Source organism: Orbicella faveolata, unplaced genomic scaffold (assembly GCF_042242905.1).
Source record: "Orbicella faveolata isolate gen_17 unplaced genomic scaffold, um_ofav_v1 contig_25, whole genome shotgun sequence".
NCBI classification, from domain to species: domain Eukaryota; kingdom Metazoa; phylum Cnidaria; class Anthozoa; order Scleractinia; family Merulinidae; genus Orbicella; species Orbicella faveolata.
Window position 1 is genome coordinate 31,887,402 of NW_028301553.1, and position 19,079 is coordinate 31,906,480.

Sequence of the window (19,079 nt, forward strand, 5' to 3'; positions counted from 1 at the left end):
ATGGTATTTTTTTCTTCTCACCTTTTAGCCTATAAATTTTTGTCTTCGCTTATTATTCGCTACTCGTCAAAGATTGCATTTACGCTAGATCAAATTATTTCTGTTGCATTTCTTTCATAGTGTTATCTGATTTGAGACACAATGACAGGCTTTCTGTAATTTTAGCGCAAACGTTTTGGACATTAAAGTTCATTTGAAACATTGTGCGATGACGATAGAAACCGGTCTTTTTACTCGATGAACATGGCAATGACGTCATATCTTTTAATGTTAGCGCAAAAGATTTGTTATTAAAGTTCGTGACAATTGACATTGTGTAATGTTTGGTTTAGTGCTCTCCTTAAGAGAGGGGGACTGGGGAAGCCAACTACTGTGAGTATTTTAATTCATTCTGATTGGTTCCCAATGAGGTCATCGTCCCATGATGCTTTGGAATAGCCTCCCTATAGGCAGACCTCGGACCCAAGTCTCTCAGTCTTCATCATGGCCACTTGCCGGACAGACCTCTGTCGTTTAGGACCACAGGACACTGTAAGTATCGATTTTGAAGTTGCATGACATTTTTTGGGTGACTCTGGCGTGATTTGTGTCGTCATGGAAATCCGTGAGACCGATCCCAGTCCTCCGTCGAGGCTGGTGGGCTGTTTTCCAACATGGCCGACTTTCGTGGGCGCCGCCATCTTGAATTCTTAATTCGGCTCCGGATTGGCTGAAATTTGTGGCGGCCATCTTGGATTTGGAAAACAATAGCATCTATTGTTCTTAATTCGACTCCTGATTGGTTACCGCTCATATGAGCGTCCATTACTACTAGCTATTACTATTACTATTACTATTACTACTACTATTACTATTACTACTACTATTACAATAGCATCCATTGTTCTTAATTCGGCTCCTGATTGGCTGAAAATAAATAGCGCCATCTTGGATTTGGAAAACAATAGCGTCCATTGTTCTCCAAACAATAGCCTATTGTCTTTCTCGGCTCTTGATTGGTTACCGGTCATATAAGCGTCCTATACTACTATTTAGGTGTCATCAGTTGTCATCGAATAACGCCATTGGGCGCGGATCGTCCGGCAAATATTCATTACAATCGAATGGTAGCATTCCGAGTTAAGGCGGACAAACGTGGCCTTTTTCCGAGGCATACTGAAGTACGTTGTTCCATCACTGTGGCAGCTGACTAAGGTTTAATTAATTTAACGGCAAAGAAAGAAAGAAGAGTATTTTCTTAGTTTCACTTTTAGGTTTACTGACATGGAATCGATATAATGTTACGCCGTGTTCAAAACAACTGGTAAGAGGCTCAAGAATTTACAAAAGGAATTAAGACTCGTTTCAAAACAAAAATCTTGTTTAAGACAAATAATCTGGGGCTAGTCTATAATGCAATCAACTATTAAAATGGTTGTCAATGAGGGCAAAAGAAGAATGGCTGTGAGAGGATTTGGAATAACTGACACCGAGGCAGTTCGCATGGAAATATTGGGCGCACCCGTCGCAGCCCACCCAGTCATCTCCGTCATCATCTCGGCAAATCTTGCATAAATTAAATTCGCATTCTTCCTGCAAGTAAGATTCCTTACAATGGCGATCTGACAGAACAAAGCAGCTTGGATTCGATGACATCTATTCTTCGAAAAATTCCTTAAGATCACCCTCGAAAAAAAAACAAAGACAGCCATTTTCCTTTCTATAATCATGCAATTGCAGACGGAGATATCCCTCGTCTACTTTGTCCGTCATATTTACATTTTACGCGGGAAAAGTATGTCTTATTACGTACGTGCATGAGAAATGTCCTTTAATTTTACGGGATCACTTACACAACGTAGTTTTAAATAAAAGTGTGTCCGCTGAATACCCCCGCACTCTGCCCGGGCGTTAATTTTTCCCGATCGAGCGTGAGCGTCCATCTTGTTGACAGGTCTTCTTGTCCGTAAATCATGCCAAAAGTTGGGATAAAACAGTCTGTTTTAAGGAATAGTGCGTCAAAGAGAGAGAGAGAGAGGTTTTAGGGGAACCCAAAAACAGGAGGTAGCGCAGAAGAGAAGGAAAGAAACGCGAGCTGTAGAAGTCACCTTTGTTGGTGAAGACGATGTTGTCAGCGAGCAAATTCCGCCCCCGCAGAATCTGCTTCCAAACGGAAAATACAGCCAAACGACGATGGAAGCTCCTCGAATAAAAGTATTAAAGATGATCTGGCGCCTGCCGAAGGATATAGACTTGTCTCAATGGACAGTCCTCTTAAATTTGTGAAGAGAATTCACGCACGTATGAGTAGTCCGAAAGGGAAGAAATTCTGTAAAAAAATCAGGTGATGATCAAATTGCCAAAACAGCCTCTCAATGTAACAAGAAACATTTGCTTGCCTCGAATAAAGGTTTTTTACCCGGATTTATATCGTTTTCTTTGTATGGCAAATTGTTAAAAGTGTGCCCTAAAATGGCCACTGAAAGCCCCCTCAGAGGGGCAAAACCAAGATGGTGGCCCCAGCGCTAAAATACGAATCAAATTGAACTGAAAGTTATATTTTTGTGAATCACTTATCTAGACCATTCATCTGAGAAAGTTTGAGGAATTTTTACAGAGGGCGCCTCTTAATTTGGGCGGAAATTAAAAACTACCCGATGAATTTTTTTTAGACCTGGCCCTCAATGAGATTAATCCATATTCAACTTAACACCGGAGTTTCAGATAAATTGAACCGTTTTAAGGCTGCTAACTTTCAGCGTCAACTCAGCAAAATATTGCGCTGATTTTCACTCATGTTGTTTGTTGTCTTCATTAAAATTTTCTTTTGTCTCAAATCACCATGCTTTTGTACATTTCTGTATGTCATGAATTCACAAAACGCGCGATTGCTTTCCGGCGACTTTCCCGAGGCGTGCTAAGATTTGTCGAGCTAGCACTACAATAACAACAAAATATATGTCACACTTTCACTCATTTCGCGTTAACGCAGACACGCCGATGGTAAGCGGTGAGCGCAAGTTCAAAATCACTATGCTGCAAGTCTTGTTTATGTTTAAGACGTATTGCTGGTTTTCAGAGTCACGCAATTCAAAATAGGTCAAAATAAAAATCAAAACCGGTCAATAGATAAAGTCTAGAATCTTGGAAATGAAAGAAGGTAAATATGCAAAGACTCTCGCCAAAATTCTGGTCACAGCAATTTTTCTTATGCGAGATATGCGGAGAAATTTTTTCCCCAAATTTATAGAGATTTGTATGGAGACGCCATGCTGGTGCCCATCCGTGTGGGCACCAACATGGCGGCCGGAAACCAACAGAAACATCTGTCACTGAGTTTTGCTACAAAAGCGTGAATTTATCCCTCAAGGAACTCTAAAACATTAAAATAATACTTTTTCTAAGATATAAACTGTTCAGAGAGCCAAGTTCACCGAAATAAGTCACTTTTTTTAACCATCATGACAGCTCTCTAGGCCGTCATGTAAATGCCGCGTCACGCAAAAGCTTAGAAATTCAAGCGTAGTTTATCACAAAACCAAGAACCCATTCAGAGCGAAAAGTTGTATGAATATTAGTTTTCAGCTGCTCTTATACATCATTAAAGTAAAATCCCAGGAGGATCAATAGTTTTGTAGTTCGAATTTTAGTGACGTCATGTGAAAACCAGCTATATTTTATTGTTATTGTAGTGCTAGCTCGGGATGTTTCACCATGCTTCGGAAAATCACCGGGAAGCAATCGCGCGTTAAATGAATTCAAGACTTCTTAATCATTTTTGGCACAAACCAGGTAATAAAAATATAGATGCAGTTACATTTCATTTTACGGACGATGAAGACAGTTTAGTTTATTTGAATGGAACTGACATAAACGTCACTATTAGCATGGAATAAATTTTTTTTTTTACAGTCAGCTGGGTTAAAAAGAAATACCGATCTTAAAGACTAATGCAAAAAAATCCATTTGAGAAAGGTTTTTTTTCGTAATGATAAATATTTGAACAAAAACTATTGAAAATTTGTATAAACGTTGCTCTATAAAATTAGTTACTAACAAGAACCAAACTTTAAAGAGACTGCAAAACCTACTATCAAATCTTCAAACATGTTTAATGATATGGTTGTTATAAACAAAGTGAAAGAATCATTGAAACTTATTAGATGACTTGTGTTTGTAGCCGATATAACGCGCGCTCTGATTGGCTCATACTAGGGCATTATTCTCCCGTAATGCCCACGGGCCGATTACGGGCCTGCAAAAACCAAGCAAAAAGCCATATAATAAACTAATTATTAACCTGGAACGTTCGGTCTTTACGGTCTCGACTTGAGATTTTCCCGCAAAGACCTCACTCACGGTTAATAAGTAGGTAATATTGAAACTCATGATGTTTATGAAGTTTCGCAATTAACGATAAGAAACTACGAGATAACCCAGATTATGACAGAAATTCTAAATTCTACTTCGGAGGAAACGAAAAAAACAGTAAATGTCATTTGAAAGATCAATGCACTGGAATTCTAATTGTGGAATTTTCGGATTGAGGTCTAACGTGCACTCTTATGTGATAGAAAAGCAAAGATAGATAGAAAAAGTGCTATCCAAAATTAAATTCGCAGAAAGGTCTCTAGTGCTTAAGCAAGAAAATAAAACTAGCAAAGACATTTTGCCTTTTGTTACAAAATACGAGCCTTCAGTGCCACTGTCTGCAGTGTTTCATATCTTCTCAATCGAAACTAAAACTAAGGAGAAAACGCAGAAATAAAATCGTCAAAATCTATGCTAATTAAGATCAGATGTCCAAACACTGTCACGGTAGTGATTTCCTTTGTTTAACCTTGATGAATTATTAATGAGTTTGAGAATTATATTTCATTCTTCTACTTGAACAAAATGAAAATAATTCTGCAGTGTGGTTGTTCTCCATATACACAGAGACCACTCACTAGGAACTAACTCTTCTGTAGACTAGGTAGGTTGAGTGAAAAACTATACTTCTTTACTGATTCAGTTTTTATTAGTAGTAGTAGTAGTAGTAGTAGTAGTAGTAGTAGTAGTAGTAGTAGTAGTAGTAGTAGTAGTAGTAGTAGTAGTAGTAGTAGTAGTAGTAGTAGTAGTATCTGACTTAACTTAACTTATCTTCTCCTTAAAATCGAATATTGTTAGCCGCTTAGCCCTTTTAACCTTCCATTTTGCCCAGTGCTCGGATGTTTACTTCTCGACTGGCAATTTTGGTTTAATATTCCAAGTCAATTAAACATTGAAAAATCAAAGGAAGATTTGGTAGCGGACTATTTTTTTTTTTTTTTTTTGTATACAAGCTTATTTTTATTTGACGCGCTATGCTATTACCAGATTTTTCTCTTTGACATTCTTCTAGAAAGCACGAGGTTTGTATACGAAACAGAAGTAAAATAACTTGATGAGTGTCTTTTCCCGTTGATAATTAAAAAACAAAAATGACATCTTTGCTTTGAACATTTTGGGCAACCGTTGCAAGTCAATGGATTGAAAATAAAAATTTACCAAAAAATTTATAATCCGGGGAATGGATAATCTTCAGATTAATTTTTGGGAATAATCTTAATTGAAACTAAAGAATTGGGTCATGCTTAGCGTGTGTATATCGAGTTATGGATACACGTAGGGACTTTGGAGGGCACGAGAAGCGTAAGAGAACAAATTTAGTTTCTTGAGCGCTCTGTATCCATAAATCGATATAGCACAGCTGAGAGCATGAATTAATTATTTTACAACATAGCGATAGTTACTTGGGCTCTAAAACATACTTTTTTGTGAATGAATACAAAGTTTTTATGATGCACGGTGAAGGAAAACAAAGAACCACATTGCATGGTTAAAAACACGCCACAATCAGTTGAGCAACAGTTGAACGAAAACGCTCCATCTGTTTTAATTTCTAAAATTGTCAATAATAAATTCGCTTTCTTGAATTAATGAAATGTAGGCAAACAAAGTCAAAATGCTCAATGGATATGTAGACAAACAAAGTCAGTATGCTTCAGTTTTAGTAAGCATCTTAGCTTCGTAATAGTCAAAGGCCAGTACGGTAAGGTTTAGATCTTTCAGAATGTTGTTCACATTGCCGAAATCTCAACAAAACAAACTCGCAGCGAAACTCTGCAGCCAAAATGAAACTGCAAACGTCATGGATTTACGCTTGACCTTGAAAAATAAAGACTTTTACCATGATTACTCAATAGAAATTAGGTAGAACCGGCGTATGCGCTGTGTTTTAAAATATAATTACCGTCAAATATATGAATATGGTTATAAGGCAAACTGTGGGGTGGTCTCATTTCAATTTGTAGGAAAAACTGGCTCGCATCTAATTATCTTTTGTTAATAATTGTCAATAAGAATTACATATAACTTTGACTTCTAATATATGAATTCAGTGATACTTCAATCAGCCAAGTGGTCTTCAATTTAATTTGTCAGAGCAGATAATTTACTACCGCAGAAAAATCTCAACTGTCACGATATTTGATGCTAACTCTTTTAATAATAACAAAATATAAAGTTGTTTTCAAATATATGAATTATGTTATACTGTAAAAAGGGAATATATGGCGAGTGATCAATCGAAATCAATTTAAATTTAAGGTTATTTATTCTTTTCGTTACGGCAGTAGCTCACTTTTCCCAAATAGACATTCCTTGTTCTGCTCGTGTCGCAGCTCACGTTGCATTACAGCTTTCTTGAGCCCCTTTACTTTTCTGTTTTACTGTTTTTAGAAACCATTGTAAATTTATGCCTTCTAATTTTGATTATTCTGATTATAATGTAACAAGCACGGAATCATCATATGGAAAGTGGCGCTATGTATAGTTTGATTATTATTATTATTATTATTATTATTGTTATTATTATTATTATTATTATTATTATTATTATTACCAGAGGGGTTCACTTCATGATGGGTATTTCTTCCTCAAGGGCGGGGTTCAGACCATAAACCTGTTCTTCTCACCACTTGACGGCTAGAACTTTCCGGAGAATGTGCGCAGTTTCCAACGGTGCCGGATTTTGAATTTCGTAGAGATTTACGTTTCCTGATACATATATAGTCATTGATGAACTTCTGTGAACCTTTACCAATTTCCCTTAAAGCGCCTAGGAGCACTAGGATTGTTGTGCTTTTATCTGCCTTTCTCTTTTGATTTCTATTTCAAGATTTTTACACTTGGATAATTTCTGGAAATGCTAGGTGAAAGGGTTTGGGTTATTATTATTATTATTATTATTATTATTATTTGTAATTCGTTTGTAAGTTAGTATTTCTCTGACATATATATTGTCCTAAGAATTTTTACAGTTTTATTTTTTTATAAACCACTAATAAACATTATTATTGTTAAAATTACTATTATTATTATTATTATTATTATTGAAAATTCACACAGCTATTGACGGTACCTCCAGCACATTACGATCACCATTACTCCCTAAATTGTACGACACGAGTTCCAATCACTAATTAGTCGTATTTAGAACAAACTTCGGAATTAAAAATGTCTTTTGATATATTCTTTTGAGCGAAAAAGTCTAAGTTTTGAAAACTCTAGGAAACATTGCGAAAGAAGCTATTAAAGCGCGCGTAATTGACATGCGAATCACGTGGGTATCCAATTGCAGGTATCCAATTACAAAAATCTTTAATTGGATACCTACACACACGTGATCGCGCGGCAATTACGTGAAAAAAAGGCGCGCGGAGAACCAATCACGATCGAGTATTTTGTTATAGATACCCGTATTATTAAAATCGTCATTATTATTACTATTATCATTGCAGCTGCTCCACCGAATTAAGGATGCAAAGCTGGCTTTATACAGTTCCCGCTTTATTTGCAGTATTAGTGTGGAAACCGAATGGTATATATTTCTTTCCTTCTTTCTTTTTGCAATCAAAATATTTTGCAGTTGATTGGCCAGTTATGCAGTTTTGGTATCTACACACTCAGTGAGATAAAATGGTTCTTAGTGTTTTTCTCTCAAGGCATCTTTGTTGGTTCGTTATCACTGTCTAATGTATGAGCATTATTGCATACTTGAGTTGAGCATTTATATAACCTGATCAAAACTGTAAGAGTTCACTGAATGCTACTACCTTTAAGGGCTTTTTTCTTTACAAAAATCTGTTCTTCATCTTACATGCCCTTGTTTATAATTATCTAACATTGAAGCATCTACTCTTATAGATGTCTTTTCTATGACATGTGACTTTGACGTACAAGGCTCTGGCGAGTTCATCAGTTCCGAATCATCTGAGCACTGTACGACTGCCAGCTGGGTCATCACAGCACCTCTGTACCACAACATCAGATTAAAATTTGCGACGTTTCAGTTATCTGATTCAGAATCTTTTGGACAGAATCGGATCCACATCTATGATGGACTCTACAAAAACAACACCTTATTAGGGGTTTTTACCGGAGTAAGGCGACCTTTCATCATACAGTCAAGTGGCCGTTTTATGTTGGTGAGGCTAATAAAACAATACCGGGATTCCCTTAGTAACTTTAAGGGTGTTTACACGTTTGACACAGCTAAAGGTAAGTTCTTGGTAATTTGATAGCTATTTAAAGTAAATTAAAATCAGTATGAAGAGGGTTGCTCGAAAGTTTTTTTTTTCTTTTTAATAGCATCAAGTGAAACCTTCATTATACAGGGAACCACTACAATTTATTTATTCTCTTTTTAATTGCGTAAAATATGGAAACATTGTATTAGATAATCAGGTCCTATTCTTTGGAAAAAGGTAACATTGAACTATGCAGCAAACTCAACATAGAGTCTTTTAAAAAAGCTGCAGGTGAAATTAATGTTGTGGACATATTAGATGGACATATTAGATTGAAATGGCTATGAAACTGTGCAAAGAGTTTTGAAATAAAGTGAATTGTCGAATTTTTCACAACCCCTTAATGTCCGAATCATCTTTTAAAAGTTTCAAGTCAAAGGGGATTTATTTGTTTGCGGTCAAATTTGGACCGTAGCTAGTTAAACATACAAACAACAAAACATGTGTCTCCCAATTTTATATTTCCAAATGTTTTTTTCTCCCAGAAAAACTTTTGTACGATCACTCCATATTTGTTTAATTCTATTTCAAAAATGTGCTACAACTTTTCATTGAAATTGAATATTGCAAAACGCACACAGGCTTTTTTTGTGCGTTTTGCGTCCGGAAACTGAGGAACAAATTAAATTGCGAAAAACGAAATTCGCTTTGACTTGCAGCTTTCTAAAGGTGATTCGTATTCGCGCATTTAGAGGTCGTGAAAAATTTGACCATTTATTTTATTTCAAAATCCAGTTATAGTTTGATAACAAGCCCTATAAGCTTTAATTTGATATAGGCTTTAGGTATCTTATGTCTAGACCAGACGCGCTACATCGCTTGGACGTGAGACACCAAGTATACGGTAACCTTAAGTGCGAGCTAAGCGTCAAGAAATAAATAAAAGCTACTATTATTATGACGCAGTGTTATTTTTTTACATCACGAATGTCTTAAATAGTCTAATAAACCTGAGTTTGCTCTCTTTACACATTACTGTTTGCATATGCAGATAAACCGAAAATATTGATCGCAGACCCAGTTGTGCGAGCAGCGCCAGGTCACTTAGTTTGGTGTTTTGCGGAAGGATCCCCACCTATCAACATATCCATCTTTAAGAACTCCACGTCCTTGGCTAATGGGACTGGCTTAGTAATGACTGCATTAAATGAAACTGGAATCTACTCGTGTGTGGCAAGTAATGAAGCTGGTACCGACTCCAGAGACCTATCAGTTACTATTGTGGGTAAGATGTAGTTTGCTGTAGTAGCTGCAATGATAACCCCTGGTTTTGTTATGAAACTCTTTTCCCCTTCATCAAATAAATAATATAATAGTGATTAATTCCTTCATTTACATTTAGATTGCAGAAATCTGTGTTCTAGCCATGGTAAAACAATGGACAATCAAGTTGAAAATGAATTTCGGTGTGATGGGTCAGATTCATCAGTTGATATCTTAAACTGTCTTCCATCGACGGCTACAACTCTGTAAGTACATTGTACACCAACCGTGATTTTCACGACCCATTTGGATTTTCTTTCTCAAAAGGCTCGTCTACTTTTCTTATAATTTTCTTTTAATTTTTTGAGGACAGATAAAAGTTATAGATTTCTTATAATTACTGGTAAATACACTCTGGATGTCAGGGCATCAAGAGACGGATAAAACATATTAAAAAGTGTTAGCCTCAAGAACATTTTGTTCAAACTCTGAGGTAAACGAGTTCTGAACAAAGAAACACTCTCTTAAATAAGCCTTAAATTTCAGGCAACTTTAATTGGATGAAATGATCTAAATCATATTTTATTAGTCATTATTATATGGCTTTGGCTTGTAGTCGATATAACGCGCGTTCTGATTGGCTAAGAACGAGATCTGAGCGGTCATTATGCAGCCGTAATGCCCACGGGCCGATTACGGGTTATGCAAATTAGGAAGAGCCCAGCTCTGAAAATTCAAGCGCATTGAAACGATGAAAGCCGATTAAAAACAGCAAGAGCAAGTAAATTTAATCCGAGTAGCTAAAAGTTTAGAGAATTTTCGGTAACAAAATTTATATAGAAGTCGTTTTTCACTGGTGAAAAACAATCAAAGCTTACCAAGTCTGGTAAAGCAAAAATCACCAAGTGAAAAACCATCGGCAGATCTGTCATGCATCCTGAGCAGAACACCACGAAGAAACTTATAAGTTATCATCTTAGTCACAACAATTACTGAAATCATGAACTCCACAACAGATCTCATCAAATAGATTCCCTCGCTTGAACACAAGCAAGTGTAAATCAGCTTCCACGATCATCAAATGTAAACAATCGGGCGGTTTCTGTCGGTAGCAGTGTTTCTGATAACTGCAGGTAGTTTTAGACGTTCACAAGGCTTGAAAAGTTCATCCATAAATCCCAGAATGAAGAAGGCGAAGATATGTTGTCCAAAGCGAATGCGGAGATCGAGTTATTCTAAGCAGTACATTCTGAAGCATTAGTATTTTCTTTCACCGAAAGACCGTTGGTTTGGACTATTTTGAAGCACTTTGTCTTTTCTATATGCGTTGACGTTTCGCCAGAAAAGGCGGAAAAACTCCCCCATCAAGTTGTGCACTGACACTAAAATACCTTTTTGAGGCTGTGACAACCACTTTTCCCGTAAAGAAATGTGTGTTTTTCACGGAATACGTTAAGTTCACTGACTGTGTAGTTTTGCCCTGGGTTTGAGACGATGAATGAATCGGTAAACGCGCGCATCGCCGGATGTAAATTGACGACTTCCGCTCGAATAATTTTTTTCTTTTCTTTAATTAATGAGCCATATAATAAACAACTTAATAACCTCGACCGTTCGGTCGTTACGGGAAAATCTCAAACCTCGGCCTACCGTATTGACCTCGCTATCGCTCGGTCAATACGGCAAGGCCTCAGTTTGAGATTTTCCCGTAACGACCTGACTCTCGGTTATTAAGTAGTTAATAATAATTTTACTACCTATGATAATAATTATCATTCGATGCATTGTTTCCTACTTTTCATTTGTCCGAAGCCCACCGCGTGACCTGCAAATAACTGCCTACAAATAATGGTCTGCTCATGCGTAGTATCGTCTAAATGTGTTTTGCCGCCAATAACATTCTGCTCATGAAGGAAATACCCTAAGAGACCCAGTTGATACACATCCTTAAACTATTTCAAGTGTCATTGATGTTCATATAGCAATATTGTGTATGTCTCACTGAATTAGCACTATAAAGGGGATGAAGATGAGATATTTGCCTAAGGAAGCCTTCCGTCACATGACTGCGCTTAAATACCTGTAAGTGGCAAACAGCAAGGCTGCTTTTTGTCAAAGTCTGTCAACAGGCTGCTGTCTAGGGGTCTTTGGGCGAAATGACAAAAACAGCGGAGAAATGGGCGTCTCGAGTAAAGTTTAAAAAAGAAAAACATTTTATTGAGGAGCCTGTTGAAATGTGATTTTTGACATGAAGTGGCATTTAAATCTTAGCTATTAATGCTTTTCTGCCTATTATCGAAGATACAGAAACTTAATTTTTACCTAAAGTTTAAACAAAACCAAGGTAATTTTTTGGGTTTGTACTGTACCAATGTTTTTATTTGTTGCTGGTCCTTAGAAAGTTTGAACGTACAGAAAAAGAAAAAAAGGTGCTTTTCGCCTAGTTTTCTACGTACCCAATTTGCCTTACTTTTATTTCTATCTTTATTTTTCTTCTTTTTTTTACCTTGCTCTTCTATCTTTTTCTTTTTCCTTGACTACTAGACTAATTATCAGGTTACCAGGGTAGATTTTTCCTGCCCAGCCCTCTTCCACCAGTATTAGGAGTAATGCAAAAAAAGCAATCTTTTCTTTCTGCTACATGTACCCTTAGAGTAAACAATTTTCTTTGTTGTGTCTAGTGATATCAGAGATAATGAAATAGAAGTGCTACCAGAAGTACTATTTTCAGACTTATTCAGCCTGCAAGAACTGTAAGTTTGCAACTCATTAACATACGATTACCTTTTAAGACGCTTTTAGATATAGATTAAAGTTATTACACTTTACAAATTCGCATCCTTTGTTCACTTGCTTAGATGTATTATTTAGCTAGATTTACTTATTACCAACCAGAGTAGAGTAATAATCTAAACCAGTCTACGCAACGGACACTCAGTTCTCTACATTATACATTTGCTGTTCTTTAATGGTTTCAGTTTTTGATTAACGTTGCCTCCATGATTTCTAAGCCTCTTTTTGTGCCGTCCCCTTAGAGAGCCTTTTAGGTTGCGCGGTTTTGTTGCCCCATTTCAGACCATGTGACGATACTCTGATAATGGTCGCGTGTATGCGAATAAAATTTTTAGATGGATAAAAGAACAATTTTTCTAGAGAATATTACGTAGTCTGTAATGGGAAAGTAAACTGCCCAAGCTAAAAGGGTTTATTTATCTACATGCACTTACTGTTGAACTTGAAGGCGACGAATTTCTAGAGAAGGTTCTCGTGATCTCGACGTTGAACAATTAATATGGCTGCTGCAACATGTATTTTTGTTGTTTTCCACCCTTGTTTTTTGCAGATTCTTATCCGAAAATAATATTACGAGTTTAACGGAAAATGTTTTCTCTACTTTGGTGAGCTTGCAATACTTGTAAGTATATCCATTTATGTTTTAAACAAAACGTTGCCAAAAATGTCGAAAAGGGGGTTGGTAGTTTGGGAAGAGGAGGATAAACGAGGGATCACGAGGCGGCTAGGGTTAACATGTATTCAAGCGTCGTTAAACAAGGGTATTTTTAATCCATTTGACAGTATTAATAATATTTTTCTAAATATATAAAATGAAGTTTTTAGGGTTTTTCGAAAAAACATACATCTAAACTAGATCTTTTTTCCTTCTTGGTTTGCGGAGATTTATCTCACAACGCTATTCGTCGTCTTCCTGCAAAGGCATTCGCCGGACCATCTCAATTACTTAGCTTGTACGTTTCTCTTCATTTTCCTCTTATCAAATTTATTATCTGCTATAAATAGTCCCTATTTCCTGCTGTAGGGAACCAGTGTTATTAAGAAACCAACATTTATAGATTGATACTATGTATAAGAGGCAGCAGAATCAATGCTGACGCGTCATTGCTTACATTTGGCTTTACTAGTAAGCTGCTTAAGGCCTTATGCGTCCCGTGGCGCTACGAGAACCGACGAAGTTTACTACTTTGCGTAGAGAAAGCATCATGCTATGTAATATTGACTTGAAGAATTTACAGAACTTATGGAACTTGGTAATTGGTGAAACCTCCAAAAGAATTTTGGTGTAGAATTTTAGGGAGATAATGGCTTTCTAAAAAGCACTAGTAAGCTCATTCATTCTCTGCAATTGCCCCATTTTTAGTGCAGAGTGCACTATTGGGATGGATTAGGGGGCTGCTGTTCCCTAATGCACTAACACAATAAGGTGTAGACTTTAATGTTTGTTTAATTAATTAATTTCAATTAATTAATTGGCCTTGTGGGAAGGAAGGCTGGGTGGGGTAGCTATAGGTGCCCGTGTGTATTACGTAAAACGTGTCATGCATACGTTACTTCCTTTGATAACATGACAAAAATATATATATGGTTTTGCAAATCTCATGCTATCCTCGTGGTGTTATTCTCTCAACAAAAAAAGGAATTTGCTCTAAACGCATGCGCAGATTAGTTAGCGTCAAAGTCGACTATATGTAAGGTGAAAGATACATTTCACACGGGACTACCCACGAACGTTGAGTTCTTTTCCTTTTGGTAGAACATAACATGTAAGGCGCATGCGTTCTAGCATTGCTTGTGTGATAAACTCCGTTATCAAGTTCAGCTGCACGCTTATTTTATTTTTTGTAATGAGTGATACCACACTCCCGTTTTGACCAGGAATAGCAGCTATATTTCAGGTAACGTCAGTTCTCCTTTTTTGTTGCAAAGAACGCTACTCTGACTTCGTTCTGGAATCTTCCATAGCTCGATTTAAGAAATGTCGTCTGTTGTGTGTTTACCAGGGTTCAAATAAAGAATGGAAACATATTGCTTCTTCTTAGCAGCTTGTTTGTTTCCTCTTCTATGAAAGAGAGCCAAAAGCTCATATTCAGCCGAAACTTTCCCGCGTTAGTTATATGTAAAACTAGTAAATTTGTGACAAACGAAACTTGTTATCATTGCGGCAGACTCCGCGGCACTTACTGAAACCGCCAATTGATTTTATCAGTCGATGAGGTGACTCGCTCACTGATGTGCGATATAATTTCGATCAAGTAAAGATCTCTTCCCTCAATACTTATTGAAACGCTCCTCAGTTGTCTCAGTTGTATTACTCAATAGCATTGTGTATTAGTTTGACGTGGTTTTATTGTTAACACCAAAGCTGGCAACAGAATAAGAACGCACTATTCTGTGACTGGACGTGACTATTTGATGATTAGATTAGTTCTTGTTGTTTATCGGTGAAATGAAAATTTGCGTTTTCAATAAAACAAAATCGTTCCTTTTCGACTTGTCAGCAGATATTTAACTTTTATATTCCATTTATCTCCAGCAATGAGTTAAAAAAATAGACATCTTTCTTATATTTTCGTGGAAACAAAGGTATCTTGTGAAGTATATATATGAAGTAATTCATATTTGAACTGCAGTTGTAGATGAAATTGAAGAATGATCATCGCAGTACATTTTCCAATTTAATTAAATTGGAAAATTTACTGCGATGATCATTCTTCACTTTCACAAAGGTATCTTGTTACATACATTGGCGAGGAAAACAAAAGTATCAAATTACAAACGTTGGCGTGAAAAGTAAAATTGTCACATTTGCTACAAAATGAACGAAACTCAACATAAAATACCACGATAAATTTAAAACCGTCTTCACAAGCGATAATTGTAAGTTATCTTTGGGCCTTGAAAGAAAGCACAAACATGAAACACACACACAGCCAAGATTATGACTTATCAAGTTTTTGTCCGCTCATATTTTGCAAAGGAGAAAAGGCTTAGTTGACTACCAAGGGAGAGAACGGCATGGTTGAGGACCTATGTGATTACTGTATCAGAGCCGTAAATTACACTCTGCACTATCTGAGATTGTCTCACAAGTTAGTACTTCAGTTTCCATTTTTTTCGGGGTTTTAATGCTACCTTTTCTTTTGGTACTTTGTTCAGAATCGATGTTCGTATACTCAATATGAAGTTATTGGCCTCTGCTTATTGCAAATATGGCAAACAAAGATTACGCTTAGGAAATAAGTTAGCTGAACACAAAACTAACAAAATGTACTTTTAATGATACTCAGTTACCCAGTCAATATGATTTTCTACTTTTTTAAAGAGGAAAAAAAAAGTGCATTGGAACAAAAAGCGATTACTGACTTTATCAATGGCTGCGGTCACATCTACGACGTAACTAAAGTTTAACTTAAGTAAGTCTCAAGTTACGTGACGTCATACCTAACTGTAGTTAGTGCTTTCGGTCGACTTTGCGGTCACACCACGCAGTTAACTGCAGTTAGTTCTAATTAGCCTATGGATGACGTCAGAATTAAAAGAGGTTGGTGACGGCCCTTATTGTCGATCCGTGAAATGTCAACATGGTTGCGCGACGTCGTCGTCGTACGTACGCGCCCACGAGCAATACCGCTAGCAATTTTCACTATGAGAAAAGCGGTTCACGGGTTTCTATGACTAATATATTGATTTAGGCCAGCCTAAAAGCGTAGCTCCTGGGCCGCGTTGTTCAGAGCCAAATAACCCAGGAGAAGGTAGAATTTTGATTTCAGTTTTGTAGCTTTGCGGCGCGGTTTTCTGTATATTGTTTGGCCTTCCGTTTTGAGTTTTAATAATCACTATATACACAAACAAAGCAGCCAAAAAACATTTGTATAGAAAAAAAAAGTTATAATTCGGTTAACTTTTAATCCTTGGTTAGCGTTAACCGGCTTCCGAACAATCCTGTCCTGTTTTCAACAAGTTAACCTTAGATGAGCCCGCGATTCAATCGAAAACCAACACTTGGTCAGCGGTCAACTTTAAAAAAACACGCGACCTCGATAAGCTGTAAACTTGGGCCCGCGATATGGTCACGTGATACTGGTCAGCGGATACCTTGTTTTGACAGGTGTCAATTGATCATAACATAGATGTCCAATATCAAAGAAGTACACGGTAAACCAAGACTGCATGTCTCTTTCAACCTATTATTTGGAGTATGGCGGCCATGTTGCGCGACTCCGTCGTCGTCGTCGTCGCCGTCGTGCGTACGCGCCCACGAGCAATACCGCTAGCCATGATGACCACGAGAAAATCAACTCATGGGTTTCCTTTTCTCTCCTATATGAGTATGGGGCTCCGCTTGGCGGCCCTTCGGGCCGCCGGAGTTTCGCTATGAAGCTCCGCTTGGCTGCCTCCCGGGCCTCCGGGGCTCCGTTAATAAGACGACCGAGACATGCAGCCTTGGTTTAACACCAACAACTTTGTAAATGGTTTGAACCCAGGAGTATCAGTAGTTTAGATAGCCTGGTCGTCCGGGTGAGAGTAGTTCTTAAAAGAACTGTTGTTGGTGACTGACGTTTCGACAACCCGAGCGGGTGTCATCTTCACAGAGTTAGAAGAGTTAGTTAGAGTTAGAAGTCTGGTTCAACGTTCTCGTTCAACGGACCAGACTCGTAACATCATCGATTGACAAACACTATTCACTTGACTCTGAAGATGACTTCAACTCAGGTTGTCGAAAGTCAGTCACCAACAACAGTTCTTTTAAGAACTACCCTCACCCGGACGATGACACTATGCGAACTAACCACAACTTTATTTGTACTCAGCTAGCTATTAATTAAATGAACAAAAATATGTTAAAACAAAAAGAGTACATGGCTGCCCGAAATAATCTTAATGGACTAATAAGACTTGGCAGCAACCCTTAGCGATTTAAAGCAATTATTTACTTAGGTCAAATAAGAAGAGAAAATCAGAAAAAGACATGCAAGAGCACACAAAGCACAAACGCAAAGACTAATTATATTTATACATACAGATTGGTTTACAGTGTACATTTTTGATTGAACATTCAAGTTATGGTCAGTTGACACATGCCAAAACAAAGTATCCGCTGACCGTTATAACGTGACCATATCGCAGGCTCAAGTTTAGAGCTTATCGAAAACATGTGGGCTTTTTTAACTTGACCACTGTTCAAGTGCTGGTTTTCGATTACCCTGCGGGCTCATGTTCGTTTTACTTGTTATCAACAGGGCTGGGGTGTTCGGAAGCCGGTTAACGCTAACCCAGGATTAAAAGTTAGCTAAAGTATAGATTTTTCTTGTAGACAGTGTTTTTCACTGCTTCTTTTGTGTATGTTGAAATTATTCAAATTCAAAACAGAAGGTAAAACGATATACAGAAAACGTCACAACAAGAGTTACCAACTTAAGTCAAATTTTTTGGATTATTTTCCAGTCTATCAATGCTTTTGTCCTTCTAAGCTTGTTTGCAGTTCTTTTTTCTTTAATTTATATGAACGTAATTATTACCAATAACTAAGTATTTGTCCGAACTATGACAATGACCCTCTCAACTCCAACTCTCCGGTTGTCGAACAAAAAAACAAACAAACACGCATTTGAGAACAAAGATGCCGAAATTGATTTCAACATTACAAACATTGCTTTTTAATTATCGTTATCGATCGTTTATCGGTAAGTTTTGTTTTTCCATTATGTAGAGATCAACACTGAAAACAGCAGTGCACAGTGTTATGAGGGAGATACATGTATCTGGATAGTTGGGACCAATATATGTTTATTCATTAAAGAAAGGAATTGCAAGGACTTTGATCTATTCCTTTTATAAACAGATTATATCAAGATCATTGCTTTCCACTTATTGGCGAGATAAAAATGTGACCTTATTCACTACAGTAAAATCTCACACTTTTTATCCGTCGACTATACAGAAAATCCGTGTAAATTAAGATTGAAATAACATATGATTTAGATAAACGTTTATGCAGCAACAGTCCAGAGATTATCAAGATAAGAGAGTCAATCCTGCATAGAGACCTCATACCCAAGGTAATCTCTCATTTTATATGGTTTAATTTTCAATACACGATTCATGCACATTTTTTGTTTGCGCTCTCAGCCGTCTTTTTGTGTTCGTTTGGCTGTTTATTCCTTTGCCGTTCATTTGGTTTCAGGGAGTTTCATAAGAATACCGCAGTGGCAATGGCAACATAGTTAATATAGGGAACTGATTACGAAGTGTAGCAAACATCAAAGGAGTAAACAAAGATGCCAACATTTATGCTGGAAGTTCCACGGTGGGGTAGCTATAGGTGCCCGTGTGTATTATGTCCTCATAAATTTAAGTTAATGGGACAACCATGAGTGATTGTGTGCTGGTTGCGTGACATGCAAAAAGGTAGAGGGTAGGATTTCACAGTCCAAAGTTTAGTGTAATCACATGCATTAGTAACGCAAACTGTACGCTAAGCCAATCAGA

General features: G+C 37.2%; 1 protein-coding gene across 1 annotated transcript in view; it reads left to right on the top strand.

Annotated features, from left to right (window-relative positions):
- The window catches only part of LOC149109924 (uncharacterized), a 43,382-nt gene that overhangs the window by 21,935 nt on the left and 2,368 nt on the right, over window positions 1-19,079 (top strand). The window contains exons 2-8 of the mRNA XM_089293903.1: window positions 7,803-7,882; window positions 8,209-8,562; window positions 9,583-9,816; window positions 9,934-10,060; window positions 11,805-11,876; window positions 12,476-12,547; window positions 13,138-13,209. Coding sequence (XP_089150029.1) covers window positions 7,822-7,882; window positions 8,209-8,562; window positions 9,583-9,816; window positions 9,934-10,060; window positions 11,805-11,876; window positions 12,476-12,547; window positions 13,138-13,209 — 992 coding nt within the window. The 5' untranslated portion in view covers window positions 7,803-7,821. The remainder of the gene's footprint in view (window positions 1-7,802; window positions 7,883-8,208; window positions 8,563-9,582; window positions 9,817-9,933; window positions 10,061-11,804; window positions 11,877-12,475; window positions 12,548-13,137; window positions 13,210-19,079) is intronic.